This window comes from Pipistrellus hanaki (assembly GCF_964339955.1).
Source record: "Pipistrellus hanaki genome assembly, chromosome: 13".
Taxonomy (NCBI): domain Eukaryota; kingdom Metazoa; phylum Chordata; class Mammalia; order Chiroptera; family Vespertilionidae; genus Pipistrellus; species Pipistrellus hanaki.
In genome coordinates this window covers 54,119,445-54,135,520 of record NC_140515.1, presented here as the reverse complement: position 1 = coordinate 54,135,520, position 16,076 = coordinate 54,119,445, and the positions used below count along the sequence as shown (strand labels likewise).

Genomic DNA, 16,076 nt, shown 5'->3' with positions numbered 1-16,076 from the left:
ACTGGGCAAGTCTGTCCTCCCGGCCAGCCAGGACTCTGGGCATGATGGAATTGATGGAATGGCCTAGGGCAGGGCTAGATGGTCTGCCCTGGGTCAGCCCATGGGCGTCCACTTGTAAAGGTGCAGGCTGGGGTTCTTGGAGCTGATCATGCAAGTGTGTGTGTATTTGTGTGTTTGTGTGTGTGTGATGTGTGTGTGTGTGTGTGTATGTGTGTGGGGTGTGTGTGTGGGGGTGTGGGGGGTGTGTGTGGGGTGTGTGTGTGAGGGGTGTGTATGTGTGTGTGGGGTGTGTGTGTGGGGTGTGTGTGTGGGGGTGTGTGTGAGGGGTGTGTATGTGTGTGTGGGGGGTGTGTGTGGTGTGTGTGTGGGGTGTGTGTGTGTGGGTGTGTGTGTGTGGGGTGGGGGTGTGGGGGGGTGGGGGTGTGATGTGTATGTGTGTGTGGTGTGTATCTGTGTGGGGGTGTGGTTGTGTGTGGTGTGTATGTGTGGTGTGTGTGTGTGGGGGGGTGTGGTTGTGTGTGTGTGGGTGTGTGTGTGTGTGTGTGTGTGTGGTGTGGTGTGTGTGTGTGTGTGTGTGTGGTGTGTGTGTGTGTGTGCGTGTGTGTGTGGTGGTTGCAGGGATCACAGGCCTGGAGAGACCAGCAAGGGACACCTGGAAGGCTTCCTGGAAGAGGGGAGTTCTGGCTGGCAGTGACAGGAGGCACAGACTCTATGCGCCAAGGAGGCAGGTTAAAATGAGGCCCAGGTGTCCCTTTCTGAGACACTGGCCACCCCTTCCACCCCACACCCACCCCAGCCCCACCCTCACCCCCACTGAGATCCTCCCTGCGGCTCCCTGTGGCCAGCAGCTCTGCAGCACTCGCTCGGCTCGGCTCCACTCCGCTCAGCTCCGCTCCAGGCAGGCCACCTCCTCCCTGCCTTCCTCCTCCCCCTGCTCCTGCTGTCACCACTCACCGCTCATAGCCTCAAGGGGGTGGGGACCCCAGGGCTGGACGGGCCCCACCGTGGCCCCAGAGCCCAGCTGGTCGGACGGACAGACGCTTGGACGCAGGACCCCGGAGCCCTGAGGTGGGCAGTGTGCCAGGGTCCCTCACAGCCTCCTCAAGGTCAGTGCCAGCCGGGGATGCAGCTACTCCGGGATCCTTGAGACCTTCAGAGCCCTCCCCAGGCCCCTCATCTCAGACCCCAGGTCCCTACGCGGGCTCTTACATCAGGTGTGCTCGAAGCCGGCGGGACCGGGGGACAGGGAGGACTCCTGTGCCCACTAACTGGCCCGGGTCTGGGGGTCTACTGGGAGAGGTCCCAGCCGGGGGCCAGCCCTGGCCCTGCTCCGAGGCTCACTTAGGGACACCCGCACCGGCCATGGGGAGCTAAAATTGGAAAGTGGCGAGTGGGAGGCAGCTGACAAAGCTATTTCGCGGGCTCTTCACCGTGCTCCGGTTTCAAGCTCCTGCTCCATTAACCTGATCCTTGGGGCCTCCCTACCCCCGCCGCCGGCTGACAAGGAGGCGGCTCAGCCCTCAGGCTGGCCGCACAGAAGTCAGGCGCAGCAGCCCCTGGTTTGGGAAGGGGCCGCGATGGTCCTTTTATCTCACTGAGAACCCCTGATCCTACCCATTTTGCTGTATGACCTTCCCAGGTCCCTGCGCCTCTCTGTTCCATGGCCCCTCCATCTGTGTAATAGGGGGAATGCTGACACCGGGGGCCCAGGAGAGCTGTTATCAGACTTGGTGAGGGAGGGGACCAGGGTTGGAAGGCAGAGCCATGCCCGCTACCTTTTGGCTTGGCCCAGCCGGAGAGGGTGCCGATACATGTCCCCCACCTCCCCTTTAATTTGGGCCCTGAGTCTGTTACCCATGGGGCCCTTGGGGAGGTCCTGGGCCAGGCTGGAGCCAGACAGGGAAGGAATGGGTGCTAGCTGAGGTCCCAGGGATGGCCCAGCAGAGCTCCTGGGGACAAACCAGGCTCTGGTAGAAAAGGGAGTGGCTAGGCTCGCCCTGAGCCTGATACGGTCAGCACCTTGGACAGCGGCCAGTGCCCTCCCCGGTGCCTGTCTGGCCCCACTCCCGCTACCCCAGGGCAGCTCTTCAAATAGCACAGCCTCCGGCCAGCATCCAGGGCCTGAATACACAGAGCACTGAGAGACACAGCAGGGACCGGGGACACAGGCAGGGACCAGGGACAGGGCAGGCTGGGGCTCAAGGGGTGGCTGGGGGTGTGGGGGTCAGGGAGAGGCTGGAGGCTTGGTGCTGGGGCTGCACCTGGCGAGGTCAGGGAGAGTAACGGCGGCTCAGGAGGGCGTGGAAGGCAGAGAAGCGGACAGGGAGGCGTGGGGCTTTGTCAGGACGGAGGGAGGCTTACTGAAGCGGGTGGGGAACCTGAGGGCCAGAAGCAGATTGAGCTGATGCAGACGGGACTGCTCCACGTGAAGGGCACCTGAGGCCTGGGCAGGAGCAGTGTGAGCAGAGGGTGGGGACCAGCCCACCGCAAGGTATGGGAGCAAATGAAGGTGAGGAAGGCAGGCTGAGGGTGGAGAGTATGCTTCCAAGAGTTTCAAGGGGAAAGACAGGAGCTTGGATTGAGGGAGGCCTGGGAGGAGCTGGGGATGGGGGGAGGGAAGAATGATGGGATGAGACCCCCAGGAGGCAAGAGGGGCAGTCTCAAGAGTGGGGGCCTCACCACCTCAGTGGGGGAGCATAGGTGGGCGAGGCAGGACTGGGGGTCAGCGGTGCCCCCACCCCCCCTGTCTCCCCAGCCACATCCAGGCTATGGGCATCAAGACAGCGTTGCCGGCGGCGGAGCTGGGCCTGTACTCCCTGGTGCTGAGCGGGGCCCTGGCCTATGCTGGCCAAGGCCTCCTTGAGGCTTCACAAGGTAACGGCTGGGCCCCTGGGCAGGGGAGCGGGGCCCTTCTCTCTCTGGGGGCCTCCGAGTTCCAACCAGCAAGGCCAGAAACTCAGAGGCTCCAGGAGTCTGGGCTGAGCCAGGTACGGTGACAGGGAGACACAGACGCAGGAGCACTGACAGAGACCTGGACCCAGAGCCTCAGAGAGAGAGAGAGAGAGAGAGAGAGAGAGAGAGAGAGAGAGAGACTCAGACACCTAGGGAGACCTGGGCCCAGACATACAGTGAGCCCCAGAGAGAGACAGGCAGAGAGAGACGCAGGCTTTCTGAGGTGGGGGCCCGCCTGGTGCAGGGCAGGCATGGGAGAGGCGGGGCGGTCCTGAGGCCACACTCTGTTCTCAGATGGGGCCCAAAGGAAGGCCTTCCGGGAGTCTGTGCGACCCGGCTGGGAGTACATTGGCCGGAAGATGGTAGGTCCTTCATACCTCAGGTCCCTGACTGGGGTCCCTGGCCCCTGGCGCATCTCTCTGACCCCAAACCTGTCCTGATGCTCCCCTTCCCCAGACGTTCAGGGGGCTCACAATGGGGAGGGTCTCTCGTGTGAGCCCCAGCACCTTCCCTTTCTCCACTGGCCCCTCCTGCCCAGGCCCTGCTCGTTCAGGAAGTAAATGGAGACGTGCCTTGCTGGGGCCTCCTTCCTTCCCAGGAACAATGCAATAATGGTCTCATGTCAGGCAACGGGCCGGGGAGAGGGGGAGCTTTGAGGGGCAGAGCAGCCCCCATGGTGCCCCTCATGCCTCTCTGTCTCCCTGCCTGGTGCTTCCCTCAGAGGGGAAGGTAGGGCTTCCTGCCATGGCTCTGCTCGCATGCGTGAGAAGAACCCGGGGGCTGGGGCGCGCTGGGACTCTGAGCAGCCGGAGTGCCAGCCCATCCTGCCCCCGCCCCACCTTAACCTGCCCGGGCCCACCCAGGACGTGGCTGACTTCGAGTGGGTGATGTGGTTCAGCTCCTTCCGCAATGTCATCCTCTTCACTCTCTCCGGACACGTGCTGTTTGCTAAACTCTGCACCATGGTGGCTCCGCAGGTGAGCAGGGCCTGAACCACCCCAGCCTCCCCCTCCGGCTCCTCCTCAGCGACAGGGGGTGTGGGGGAGCCATGCTGGGGTCCCACTCCATGTGTATGGACAGGTAAACGAAGCCTTCCCCCCCCGCCCACAGCTCCGCGCCTGGATGTACGCCGTGTACGGGGCCCTGGCCGTGGTGGGCACGATGGGCCCTTGGTACCTGCTGCTGCTGCTTGGCCACTGCGTCGGCCACTATGTGGCCTCCCTCCTGGGCCAGCCCTGGCTCTGTCTGGGCCTCAGCATGGCCAGCCTTGCCTCCTTCAAGCTGGACCCCCTAATCTCCTGGCAGGTGTGCAACAGGGAGGGGCGGGGGGAGGGGGTGCAGGGATAGGCCCTCAACCCTCTCTCACCCCATCCGAAGCCCTTCCCGCCCAACCTCCCCAAGCCTCTCCTTCACTTCCCCCGCTGTCTCCCAGCCTTTCGCCATGGAGGATTCCCTGCCCACAAGGGGGTCACCTCCACCCCAGCAGGGATGTGTCCAGCTCATCCTCTGGTCTGCCCCGGCCCTTACCATGGATTGGCCCTGAATGGCCAACGTCGACTGGGTCTGGAGAGAGGCAGGGACAGGACCAGGCTGGGCCCCTGGGGAAGCTGGGCGGGCTCCCCAGAGACCAGGGGCACCTGGTGAGCCGGCGGCCTGCTCTCTCCCCTCCAGAACGGGTTTGTAACGGGCACTTTTGATCTTCAAGAGGTGCTGTTCCAGGGGGGCAGCGGCTTCACGGTGCTGCGGTGCGCCAGCTTCGCGCTGGAGAGCTGTGCCCACCCGGACCGCCGCTACTCCCTGGCCGACCTGCTCAAGTACAACTTCTACCTGCCCTTCTTCTTCTTCGGGCCCATCATGACCTTCGACCGCTTCCATGCCCAGGTGAGGGGCACCCTGTGGCTCTCAGAGCTGACTGTCCCTCTTCAGGCAGGGGCTCCCCTCTCTGATAGGACTCCCAGGGCGGGCTGTGCCCCCTCCCTAGGGAGCACATCACATGACCGCCTTCCTCAGACCCCAGGACTGGGCCACATCCTCTCTGTGTCCCCCCAAGGATCACAAGATGGCAATGTGTCTCCTCCCAGACAGGACTCTCCTCCTACTCAAATGGGGGTGCTCCCCAGAGACCAAGACAGGACTGGGTCTCCCCTAGCAGGCTGTGAACCCTCCTCGGGTGTTTCCACCCTCGGGCCAGGCTGCCAGTATGGAGGCAAGTCTCCCGCCCCCTCAGATCCCCAGGAGTCAGTGGCTCCCATTCACATCCTTGGCATCCCACAGGTGAGCCAGGTGGAACCGGTGAGGCGCGAGGGTGAGCTGTGGCAGATCCGGGTCCAGGCGGGCCTCAGCGTGGCGGCCATCATAGCTGTGGACATCTTCTTTCACTTCTTCTACATCCTCACCATCCCCAGTGACCTCAAGTTCGCCAGCCGCCTGCCGGACAGCGCCCTCGGTGGGTGTGCAAGGGACCCAGAACAGGGATGAGGTCTGGGCCACCACCCAGAAAGATAGACCTATATTCCCAGTGTCTCCCAAAGTGTGGTACGCGTACCCCCAGGGGTACAGGAAGTGTTTGGTGGGGGTATGCCTTGCACCGGAGTTTGGTGGGGATATGCACTGCACCGTGCTTAGCTGCGCCTAATTCTACATTCTTTTGAGTACGAGGGGTACTCAGCGTTACGAAAATTATAGAAGAGGTACACATATGTCAAAAGTTCGGGAAACACTGTATATTCCTATGGTGTCACCGCTGGGGAAGCTGACACCATAAGGGGCACAGCACCTCTCTGAGGGTGTGGGAGCGGAAACTTATTCCTTTACATGTGTAGGGCTTGTTCTCTTTGTCCTGTGAGGCCAGACTGGTATGGGACAGAGCTCTTTCCACCTCCCTGGGGCCTCGGGCTGATCCCCACAATGGGATGGGGTCTCCCTGGGGTGGCCAGGATCCAGGAGGTGGGGAGCGGGGTGCCCATGGAGCAATCTGGGCAGCAGGACCTTCTCCCGGGCCTGGAGATTGTCAGAAGCAGGAAACCAGACTCAGTGAGTCTCCCTAGATTTGGGTGTCTGGGCTGGGGAGACAGGTGCAACACCCGTCAGGCCATGACAACATGCTGTCCCCAGCTGCCCTCGCCTACTCAAACCTGGTGTATGACTGGGTGAAGGCCGCCGTCCTGTTCGGCGTAGTCAACACGGTGGCACGTCTCGACCACTTGGACCCGCCCCAGCCTCCCAAGTGCATCACGGCGCTCTACATCTTTGCGGAAACGTGAGTGTGGGCATCGGGCACCTGGGGACACGCCCTTGGGTTCCCTGGCTTTCCTGAGCTCCTTCCCCTATGTGATTCACACCCAGCTGCCCTCCTCCCACAGGCACTTTGACCGTGGCATCAATGACTGGCTTTGCAAGTGAGTCGGGGTGGGGTGTGGGGATGGTCACAGTCATGGTGCCAGGGGTTTGAGCAGGCAGTGCAGAGATTGATCCATGTTTGAAAAGATCATCTCTGGCCCAGAGGAAGCAAGGAGGACAGGGAGGAGAGGGTGGCAGAAGTCTAGGTCAAAGACATAGAGGTTTGTGGTGGGGTGGGGCCCTGGAGGTTAGAGAAACAGTCTCTGAGGGAGAAGGAGATGGGACCAGCAGAGGCCTGGCTTCAGGTCACGGGAAGCCAGTGTGCTGCCGAAGGATAGCGGGTTCATGTAGAAGATTCCACCCAAAGGCTCTGGTTTTCTCTATGAAGTAGGAGGTGAGGCCACCAGCTGAGAGAGGCAGGGTTGGGGGCATGGAGGGAGGTGGCATCTGTGTGTCTTCCACCATCCTACCTAGATCCCCCCACCCCCACTCCCTTTGGCATTGAGAGCCCAGGTAAGGTTGGAGACAGTGGATTTATGGACTCGAATGTGTGAAGGTGTGAGATTTCCCCCATCAGCGCTTAGCTTCTTGGGTGCTGGGGAGGAGAAAGTGGGTGACTGGGCCCTCCCAGGTGGGTGAGAAGAAAGAGGGGAAGAATAAAGGGTTTTAGGTTATTTATAATGATGACTCACTGAATATAAGCCCCTTGTGGAAGATGAGGAAGGGTGGGTGCCAATGAGACTGGAGAACAGAGCCGGGAGGCCAGGCCAGGAGGGACTGGGGGGAGAATGGGAATTAGGAATGAGTGAAATTTCAAGTGGTGACAAAGTTGGGGTGTGGCCATGGGAGTGGGTGGCTGAGGTGGACTGGAAAAGAAACCATTGGAAATGAGGTCAAGGATGGTACTCAATGGGCAGTCTACTGAATTTATTTAACCAATATTTATTAAGCACCTACTATGTGCCAGGCGCTGTTCTAGGCATTGGGGATACAGCAGTGAGCATGGCAAAGACCCCAAGCTCATGGAGCTTGCAGTCTAGTGGGGTGAAATAGACCACAAACAGGTAAACACACACATAAACTATTTCAGAGAGTGGTAGGCATTATGGAAAATGCACACAGCATAATGGGATAGAAGCTGGCCACAGGATCTGGGCAGTCCTCTGTGCGGCGATATTTGAACTGAGATTTGAGAGATCAGGGAATGTGGGGATGATAATTTGCGATAGGGGAGCAACTGGTGCAAAGGCCTTGAGGCAGGGACCAGCTGTGTCTGAGGGACAGGAAGGCCAACGAGGCCCAAGCAGAGGTCATGAGGGCAAGAATGGTGGTGATGGGGTGAGAAGGAGGGCAGAATCCAGAGGACCTGGGATCATCTAGCCGCAGTAAGGAAGCTGAGTTTATTCTCATTGTAATGGGGGCAAAGGTTTGATTGTGGACATGATGCGATCCAAGCCACACTCTTAAATGATGCCTCTAGCTGCCGTGAGGGTAGGGGACCAAGGCAGAAACAGGGAGATGACCTAGAGACGGGCCTTCATCTCTGTGGGAGGAGATGGCCTGGACTAGGACGGTGGTAGCGGAGTGGTGAGCAGTGGCCCGGGCTGAGGGGAGCCCATTTGCAGGCGCGGATGTGGGTGGAGGTGGGAACGGAGTATGCAGGAAGGCATGAAGGCTCCCGGCCTACCACTGAGTGGACGGTGGTGTCACAAACTGAGATGCGGATGCAGTGGGTTTGGGCAGGGATGGGGGAACCTGCCCTTCAAGTGAGGAGTCTGGTAACTGTGGGAGAGAGGAGTTCTGAGGGAGAGACTGGGCTAAAGACACAGGTTTGGGGCGCCTCAACGTAGGCCGTGTTCAGAGCCTTGGGTTTGAATGCGGCTACCTGGGGACTGAGTGAGAGTAGCTGGGGGAGATCTGGAGTCCTGGGCTGAGCCCTCCACCTTCCAAATTTGGGTCAGGAATGTTGGATGTGCATCGAGAAGGGCTGTCCCTGCTGGGTACCCTTTGCCCGTCTCCTACCCACCTTTCCCCGTAGGTACGTGTACGACCACATTGGCGGGGAGCACTCTGAGGTGATCCCCGAGCTGGCGGCCTCAGTGGCCACATTTGCCGTCACCACGCTGTGGCTTGGGCCTTGTGATATTGTCTACCTGTGGTCACTCCTAAACTGCTTTGGCCTCAACTTCGAGCTCTGGGTGCAGAAGCTGGCAGAGAGGGAGCCCTTGGCACAAATGGAGGTGAGCAGGGAGGGGCTGGCTGGGCACCGCTGCTCTCTGAAGGCTCCCGGCCACACTTGGTCCCCAGGCCAGAACTCTCTCACCACCACCCTCCTGGTTGTCAGGACAACGGCTCACCTGGTGGGTATCTGGCCTCCCTGCCTTCTGTGTGATGTGGAACACCCAGGCTGGCTGTGTTGGCCAGGCTCTGCCCTCTCTCCAGACCTCAGTTTGCCCAATTTTAACAACGAGAGAGACTTAGCCTGGGACTCTCAGACCCAGGCACGTCCCAGGGGCTCCGTGGCCATGTGGGAAGGCCTCTGACCGACCATGACCTCTTCCCTCTGGGCCTCTTGCCACACTGACAATGCTTTCCTGCACTGCGCAGGCCTCTCTGTCGGAGCAGATGTCTCGCAGGGTCCGGGGCATCTTTGGGGCCATGAACTTCTGGGCTATCATCATGTACAACCTTGTAAGCCTGAACAGCCTGGAGTTCACAGAGCTGGTCGCCCAGCGCCTGCTAGTCTCAGGTGAGGGACAAGAGGGTGGTGGGGGGGATACAGAAGGTGCCAGGCAGCACCGTCTAGGACCGTGACCTTTTGCAATGCCCCCACCTCACCTCCATTCCCCAGGGCGGGTCGAGTGGGCAGGGCATGACTGAGAAGAGTCATCCAGGACCTCTTGCCTCCACAGGGTTTCCCCAGACCACACTGGCCATCCTGTTTGTCACCTACTGTGGTGTCCAGCTGGTGAAGGAGCGAGAGCGAACCCTGGCGCTAGAGGAGGAGCAGAATCAGGACAAGTTGAAGCCGGAGTAGGCGGGAGGGGGGAGGGGAAGGCTCGGCTCAGCCATTCCTGGGCCCAGGCCAGGCCAGGCCAGATGGGGCCTGACCAAGAGAATAAAAGGCTTTTCTATCACAGTTTGGCTGGTCCCTCCCTTCCCCCCGCCCCAGCCGTCCTCTGGCTCCTTGTCTATGCAAGGTGAGGAGCAGGGAGTGCTGGGCCTCGGGGAGTGGGTCGAGATCTTGGCACACACAGTGTGGAGGAGACACCAGCATGGAGGGCAGAGACCACCAACCCAGGGAACCCCAAATCTGAGCATTAAAGCCCCAAACCTTCAAACCAGCCGGTCACTAACTCTTGGAGCCCCGGCTTCCGGGCCCTGAGCTGCCAGCTCAGAAGGCACTTTATTCTTCTCGCAAAAGGAGACCTGTCTGTGTTGCAGGGAGCGCTCGGTGGGGACCGTCCCCATCCGACAGCCAGCACTGGGTCCTGTGGGGAATTTGCTGTCACGCAGCTGGGCTGGGACAGGCCCGGGATGGAGCCTGGGATGTGACCCTGTGGTTCTGGCTTAAGAACAGGAGGATACAGAGACCCCAGAGAGGCCTAACATGCCTCGCCCCTGCCCCAAGGCTAGGACTGGGCAGCTATTACCTTCCCCGACTGAAGCAGCCACTCGGCCACTATCACAGGTCCAGGTGGGCTCTGGCCTCTCCCGGCCTCAGCCCCGGAGCCCCCAGGAGGCCCGGCCTGTGTGGGCCACAGGATGGGACGGCGCTTCGGTCAGGCCCTCCGGGCTGGTCACATCTTGGTCAGGCGCAGCACGTTGAGTCGCACCGGGAGGAAGGTGGCACCGGTGGCATAGGCCATCTCCCGCAAAACACCCTCCCACTTCTTCTCCTCCTCGTTATATCTGCAGGCGGGGCAGGGACAAGGCGCTTGGTCAGCCGAGTCCAGGGGGAGACCCAGCAGGAAGGGGTGGCCGGGAGCTCTGGGCCCACCCCTGAGGAGTCCCCATCCCACCCTTCCCCAGCCTTGGAGAATGGTCCACTCCTAGAGGTTTCCCATGTTCTGGGAAAAGTTCCCACACACTCACCCCCAGAGAACATCCACCCCACATTCCAGGAAGGGCACCTTCCTCCAAGAAGGTCTACATTTTCCCTTGAGATGTAGAGTTTCCCTCCTCAGCCCTCCAAGACCCCCCAGCTCCCACTGTCCCAGCAGCAATGCTCCCCGGAGGCTGCCAGCAGAGGTGGGAGAACTAAAGGATCAGAAGGTGCCCAGGTGGCCCAGACCGCTCCCCTCCCTCCCCAGGAAGGACCAGCCATGGGCCAGGGAAAGCAATGGCTCTGTGAAACGGGGTCAGGCAAATCTCAGTCCTGGCCCCAGCCCTCCCCCGAGGGCTCCAGGAGGGAGGGGAGAGGAAAGGGCCCCTCTACTTTGGGACCTGTTAACACGGGTCTGGGCCCCACAGTGGGGCACGGTGTCATGTGTGCAAACCCAGACTTCCCAACCAAACTGGAGAGAACTGGGCTGAATGGGTCTGCTGACCCTTCCCACCAGGGCTCTCAGAAGAGGGATCAGCTCTGCCCCCAAAGAGCCTGCCAGGTGCCTCGGTGCCCGGCCGCGATGCTGTGAGCCGTCAGCCTTGCTCCCGATGCCCCTCGCCTCCCCAGGGCCAGGCTCACCTCCAGATGTCATTGAGCTCCGTGGGGACCAGCTCCCCGGACTCAGTCTCCAGGGTGGCAAAGCCGCCGATGGCGTAGAGGGTGCCCGCCAGGCTGACCAGGCTGAGCGAGCTGCGCTCCTGCGGGAAGGCCTCAAAGGGCGCCCACCTTGGAGGTGGGGGGAGGGGGGGAGAAGGCGCATCACCGGGAGGCCTCAGCAAACCCAGGGACTGTCCCGCCCCAGCACCCACAGCCTCAGTCGCACCCCTCTGAAATCTGAACCCCAGGGTCCCGGACTCTCAACACAACCTCCTGCCCTGGACCTTCTCAAGAATGCCCACCTGGTGCCCCTGCTCAGGCCTCAGCGTGTCCCAACCCTGTTCCCCTCCCCCTTCCATCTGGTATCCATGTCCTTTCCCATTCAATTACCCACCCCCCAACACTTCCCTACACTGTCCCTTTGACATGCTACCCAACCTGCCCCCCAAATCCACTCTGGACCACCCCAGTGTCCCTCCTTCACTCCTGAACCAACCCCACTTGCTAGCTCAGTGGCCATTAAGCTCCTGACCCCTTGGACTCCTGCCCTGACCCCTTCTCCCACAGTCAGTCCAGCTACTCTTAAGGAGTCTTCATCCCCACCCTCCAAAACCGCTCTCAGGTCCCCGACTACCCCGGGCTTGGGAGTCCAGGCCCAGCGCACGCACTCTGCTCGTGTGACTTGTTTCAAGGCCCCCCCCCCCCCCCGCCCCCACATCAGCTGGCGTGAAGCATCTTCGTAAAACACAGACATGAACTCAAAACCCCTCAGAGGCATTGCATCGCCTTGGGGATAAAGTTCCTCAGCCCTGCTGGCCGCCTCTGCAGCCCCAGTACCTCCCTCGCCACACTCCATCTAACCTGGGCCATCCCTCCAAACGGCCCGCCTTCTTCTCCTCACTGCCTCAGCACCAGCTGTCCTTGGCCTGGGCACCCTTCTCCCGTCACAGCTGTCTTCCTCCTGACCTCCCAGGCAGGGGAGCTTGGTCTGCCCTGCACCCCGGTACCAGGCCAGTGCCTGGTGTGAGTCTCTGAATGAGGACCCCGGCATCTCCTACCCAACTCCTGCCCACCAGGCTGGCCATACCCCTCGCCCCACCTCACCACTGATCAGGGGAGAGGGACTCTTTCTGTGCTGATGTCCAAGCTCAACTGTGAAGACCCAACCCAGGAGCCATGCTGCTCTCCAGGACTGGCTCAGAGAGGCCCAGCATAGGCCCGAAGCCACCAGGCCAGGGGGTGCCGGGGTGGGGGGGCCCCTGGGCCCTGGTTGCCCTGCCCGGGGAAGGGAGGAAGAAAGGAGACAGCGGCGTACTTGTTGTCTGTGATGCTGTACACCTCCACCGAGCTGGTCAGCCCTGTGTCCGTGACCCCCGCGGCCACAAAAATGCGGCCATCGTGGACGGTGGCCCCGAAGAGGGACCGGGCCGTCTGCATGGGAGCCAGCTCCTTCCACTCGAACTTCTTCGGGTCATAGACGCACATCTTGTTCAGGCACTTCCTGTTGTGGGGAGGCAGGGAGTGAGGGCCGGGAAGCGGGAGCAGGGCACCTCCCCTACCGCCCCCTCCTCCGGCCCTGTCCCGCCCCAGGCAGCCAGGACGCCTGCAGCCCTCTGCTGCCCCCGCCCCAGGCCGGAGCCTCACCTGTTGCTGCCTTTGCCGCCGATGACGTAGACGAGGTCCATGTGGGAGAGCACCGCGTGGCCGTACACCGCGTAAGGCAGCGGGTCCGATTCACCCCATTTGAACGACCTAGAGGGGAGGGAGGGGAGAGGGTAAACACACTCCGTCTCTGTCTCTGCACCCACCCACCCACCCACCCACCCACCCGACACGTATTGGGGGTGCACCCGATACATTACCAGAACTCCCCAGACCTTCATTTCCTCGCTTCCATCTCACCTGCCAACCATCCAGCCTCGCCCCTACCTAACCCGGTCTCAGTCAAGTTCCCCGGCCAAGCCCTGTGGTCCACCCCTGGCGCCAGACCATCCTCAACCCCGCCCCGGCGGCCGCCCCTGCCCGCGCTCACAGCCTGTCGTAGCACATGACCGAATCCAGGCTGCTCTCCCGCTCCTTGAGCTCCCGGCCGCCGACCACGTAGATGGCGTTGAGAGCCTCTCCCAGGCCGAAGAGGCAGCGCGGCGAGGGCAGCGGCGGCATCCCCAGCCACTCGGAGTCCAGGTGGTCAAACTGCGGGCGGGGGTCCAGTCAGCTTCTTTCCCCACGCCCCCCTCCCCCCCGCCCCCGGCTCCATCCCCAGTCCCAGCCCCAGCCCAGCTCAGCCCCATCAGACCACCCGGTCACCGAGGAGCCCAAGACTCCAGGCAGGGCCAGCGCAGGCGCAGGTGGTTCCTGGAGGCAGTGCCCCCCCTACCGCCCCCCCCCGTCCCCCTTTCTGGTTGAGAAAGCCGACCCACCTCCACCCCATTCCTGAGCAGACAGATGACGGGAGATCCCATTATGGCACCGGGATGGGGCAGCTTCCCCACCCCCACACCCCCCGGGCCTGGCCCTCCCCCTGTACACCTCCCCGGCCCTGTTCTCCACCTCATCCCCTGGCACAGGAACCCACTCACAGCCAGCTCTGCCACTCAGCCCTCACAGCCTACGGTGCAAGTCTGTCGCCCTGTCCGCCTGGACAGTCTTCTGACAAAACCAGAGGCTCACCTTTTTGAAAAGTTTTCTGATGGACACTTTACACCTGCCGTTTAACCTTCAAATGACCTTACCAAGCAGGAGGAATAATGCCCTCACTTATGAATGGAAGCCCAGAGGGAATGAACATGTGCCCACCTGTGCCCACCACACACTAGGCTCATTCTCCGCCACCCTCCCCTCCGGGTCTCCAGATTCCACCCAAGTGGCAAAGCCCACACCTACATGGCCTGCCCTCAGGAAGCCATGTGTGCCCTCTGAGATCCCACAGTCCCACAACAGCTTGGACTGGGCACCCCGCTCTACTGGTCCTTCCTGTGCCTCAGTTTCCTCATCTGTCTAATGGGAGGCCTAGGTAGGATGATCCCTTTGTCTGGGACACTCCAGTCCCCGACTCATGCAAAGGTCCTGCCCAGAACCCCTACACTGACCTCGCCCCTCCTTCTCACCGTGCCTGACCCCAACCCTTGTGCAGGGCCAAGGCCTCCAACATATCGGACTATCCTGGGGCTAACATCCCCCCGAAGCTGAGACACCACAGTTACGGAGCCATTGTCCACTCTACCACTGCCTCCAGCTTTCAGGCAAGTGGCTGCCAGTGAACCTCCCTGGCCTACAGCTCCCTGTAGACCAAGGACATTCACCAACAAGTAGACACAGGTCTCTCCTGGGCCCCAAGGCTGACCCCAGTCCCCAGCCCTTCCTCCCCACCCCACCCCCGACTCCCTCCCAGGGCTGGCAAGGCACCTGCAAGAAGTAAGAGCTCATGGGGTCCTCTTTGTTGTCCTCATTGAAGAAGAGGCCCCCGGCCACGAAGACCTGGTTCTCCTTGGTCACCAGGCTGGCGTGGTTCTTGGGGATCTGGGTGGAGAGGGAGGCACAGTAGCACTCATTGGCGGCCGGGTCGTAGGCCACGGCGCCCTCCTCGCTGATCATAAAGATGAGGTCCTGCAGGAACATGCCAAAGCGCAGCGTGTCATTGAGGATGCCAGGGAGGACGCGCTCGCCCTCCTCCTCCTCCTCCTCCTCCTTCCCCTCGGCCTTGGCTTCGCCGGCGCCGCCCTTGCCAGCCGCCTTGGGCCCGGTCGCCTCCTTCCCCTTGTCCTTCTTCTTGCGCAGCACGGTGAGGCGGCCCTCGTGCGCGTCCTTGACCATCTGCAGCTTGCGCAGCAGCTCGGGCTGGGCGCGCACCAGCGGGTGGCGCTCCACGCGGCTCTCCAGGAAGGCGCGGGGCAGCAGGCGGCAGCGCACGCTCTCGAACACGGTGGGCAGCGCGCGCTGGCGCTCGGCCTGGGCCTCGGGGTCCGCCGCGCCGCCGGCCGCCCACTGCATCACCGCCTCGAACACCGCCTCCTCCTTCTCCACGTTGAGGCCGTCGCTGGAGATGATGGCGATGAGCTCGTCGGCCGAGAGCCCCAGGAAGTCGGCGTCGCGCGCCACGAGCGGGAAGCGCGCGCAGATGAAGTCGCGGGCGGCCACGGCCAGGCGCGCGCAGTCCAGCAGGAGCCCCAGGCGGAAGACGGCCAGGCAGTTGGACAGGCACAGGCGCTTCTGCAGGAAGGACACGCAGATGGTGAAGATGGACGGGATCTGGAAGCGGTGCGCCGCGGCGAACAGCTCCTGCACGCTCGCCTCGTCCAGCGAGATCTCCGACGTGTACAGGTAGTGCAGCACCTGCGCCACCACGTCCGGGGCCACCTCCTCCAGGCGCAGCTCGCCGCCCGCCGCCGCCGCCTCCGGCTCGGCCAGGAAGCGCGCTCGGAAGTAGGGGCTGCAGGCCGCCAGCACCAGGCGGTGGCACGGGAACTCGCGCTCGCCCACCCGCACCACGCAGTCCAGGAACTTGCCGTGGTCCAGCATGTCCTTGAGCCCGTCCTGCAGGAGCGTCTGCTGGTACAGCCGCTGCTCCTCCGCCTGCTCCAGGCCCACCGCCATGCTGAGCGGCCTAGGGTGCAGCCACCGGGGGTGCCAGGTGCCGTCTGCAGTCCCTGCTCCCCTGCTGGGCGGTGCTCAGCCCGCGCAGCTGTCCTGGTGGGCTATATATAGAGGTGGGCCTGGCCCTGTAAGGCGAGCTGCCTGGCCTCCCGCACATGACGCAGCGCGGGGACAGCTGGGCACAGGCCCGCTCCCAGCAGCCTTGACTCAGCCCCGCGGACTCCCGGGACAGGAGTGGGGTTTCTGGGCCCTCCCGGGAAGAGGGGGGCCTCACTGCCTCATTTCTAAATGGAGCACGGCATGGCCTTCATCGCATTCCTAGGTTGGGCAGTGCCCCTTGGGGGCGGGGGAGGGGATGGCCAAGTTCTGCCCCTTCCATCAGGGAGGGGCGGGTATTGGAGTCCCACCTTCGGTCTCCCTTCATGCCTTCTGGGCCTTTCCATCAGGCGCCTCTGTTTCCGCTCTGGAGTGTATCTCACTCCAGCCA

General features: G+C 62.2%; 2 protein-coding genes across 10 annotated transcripts; one reads left to right on the top strand and one right to left on the bottom strand.

Moving 5' to 3' along the window:
* Positions 1–873: 873 nt before the first annotated feature.
* HHATL (hedgehog acyltransferase like) lies at positions 874–9,429 on the top strand (the record flags this gene model as incomplete). Of its 9 annotated transcripts, none has more annotated exons than XM_084903210.1 (12): positions 874–1,106; positions 2,756–2,874; positions 3,247–3,314; positions 3,816–3,929; positions 4,063–4,257; positions 4,624–4,833; positions 5,227–5,398; positions 6,067–6,211; positions 6,315–6,350; positions 8,330–8,531; positions 8,899–9,040; positions 9,204–9,429. In XM_084903210.1, the coding sequence occupies exons 2-12, from the start codon at positions 2,769–2,771 to the stop codon at positions 9,326–9,328; spliced, it is 1,515 nt and encodes a 504-aa protein (XP_084759336.1). In that variant the 5' UTR covers positions 874–1,106; positions 2,756–2,768. The 9 variants fall into 9 exon arrangements, with proteins under 9 accessions (XP_084759336.1, XP_084759341.1, XP_084759334.1 ...); XM_084903211.1 differs by lacking the exon at positions 874–1,106 and adding an exon at positions 2,122–2,491 and having other exon boundaries at positions 9,204–9,427; XM_084903212.1 differs by lacking the exon at positions 874–1,106 and adding an exon at positions 2,123–2,168 and having other exon boundaries at positions 9,204–9,427.
* On the bottom strand, positions 7,218–15,955 carry KLHL40 (kelch like family member 40). Its single transcript, XM_084903195.1, has 6 exons — positions 14,402–15,955; positions 13,029–13,189; positions 12,641–12,748; positions 12,312–12,497; positions 10,979–11,125; positions 7,218–10,203 (listed from the first exon to the last, which is right to left on the bottom strand). The coding sequence occupies exons 1-6, from the start codon at positions 15,587–15,589 to the stop codon at positions 10,092–10,094; spliced, it is 1,902 nt and encodes a 633-aa protein (XP_084759321.1). The 5' UTR covers positions 15,590–15,955; the 3' UTR covers positions 7,218–10,091.
* Between the last annotated feature and the right edge of the window lie 121 nt (positions 15,956–16,076).

Excerpts from the sequence above, each read along its gene's own strand:
- KLHL40 (XM_084903195.1), bottom strand. The coding sequence starts at position 15,589 with ATGGCGGTGGGCCTGGAGCAGGCGGAGGAGCAGCGGCTGTACCAGCAG. Across the intron at positions 12,749-13,028 it reads GTCATGTGCTACGACAGGCT|GTCGTTCAAATGGGGTGAAT; the intron begins GTGAGCGCGGGC and ends CCTCCCCTCTAG. Across the intron at positions 12,498-12,640 it reads GGCGGCAAAGGCAGCAACAG|GAAGTGCCTGAACAAGATGT; the intron begins GTGAGGCTCCGG and ends TCCCCACAACAG.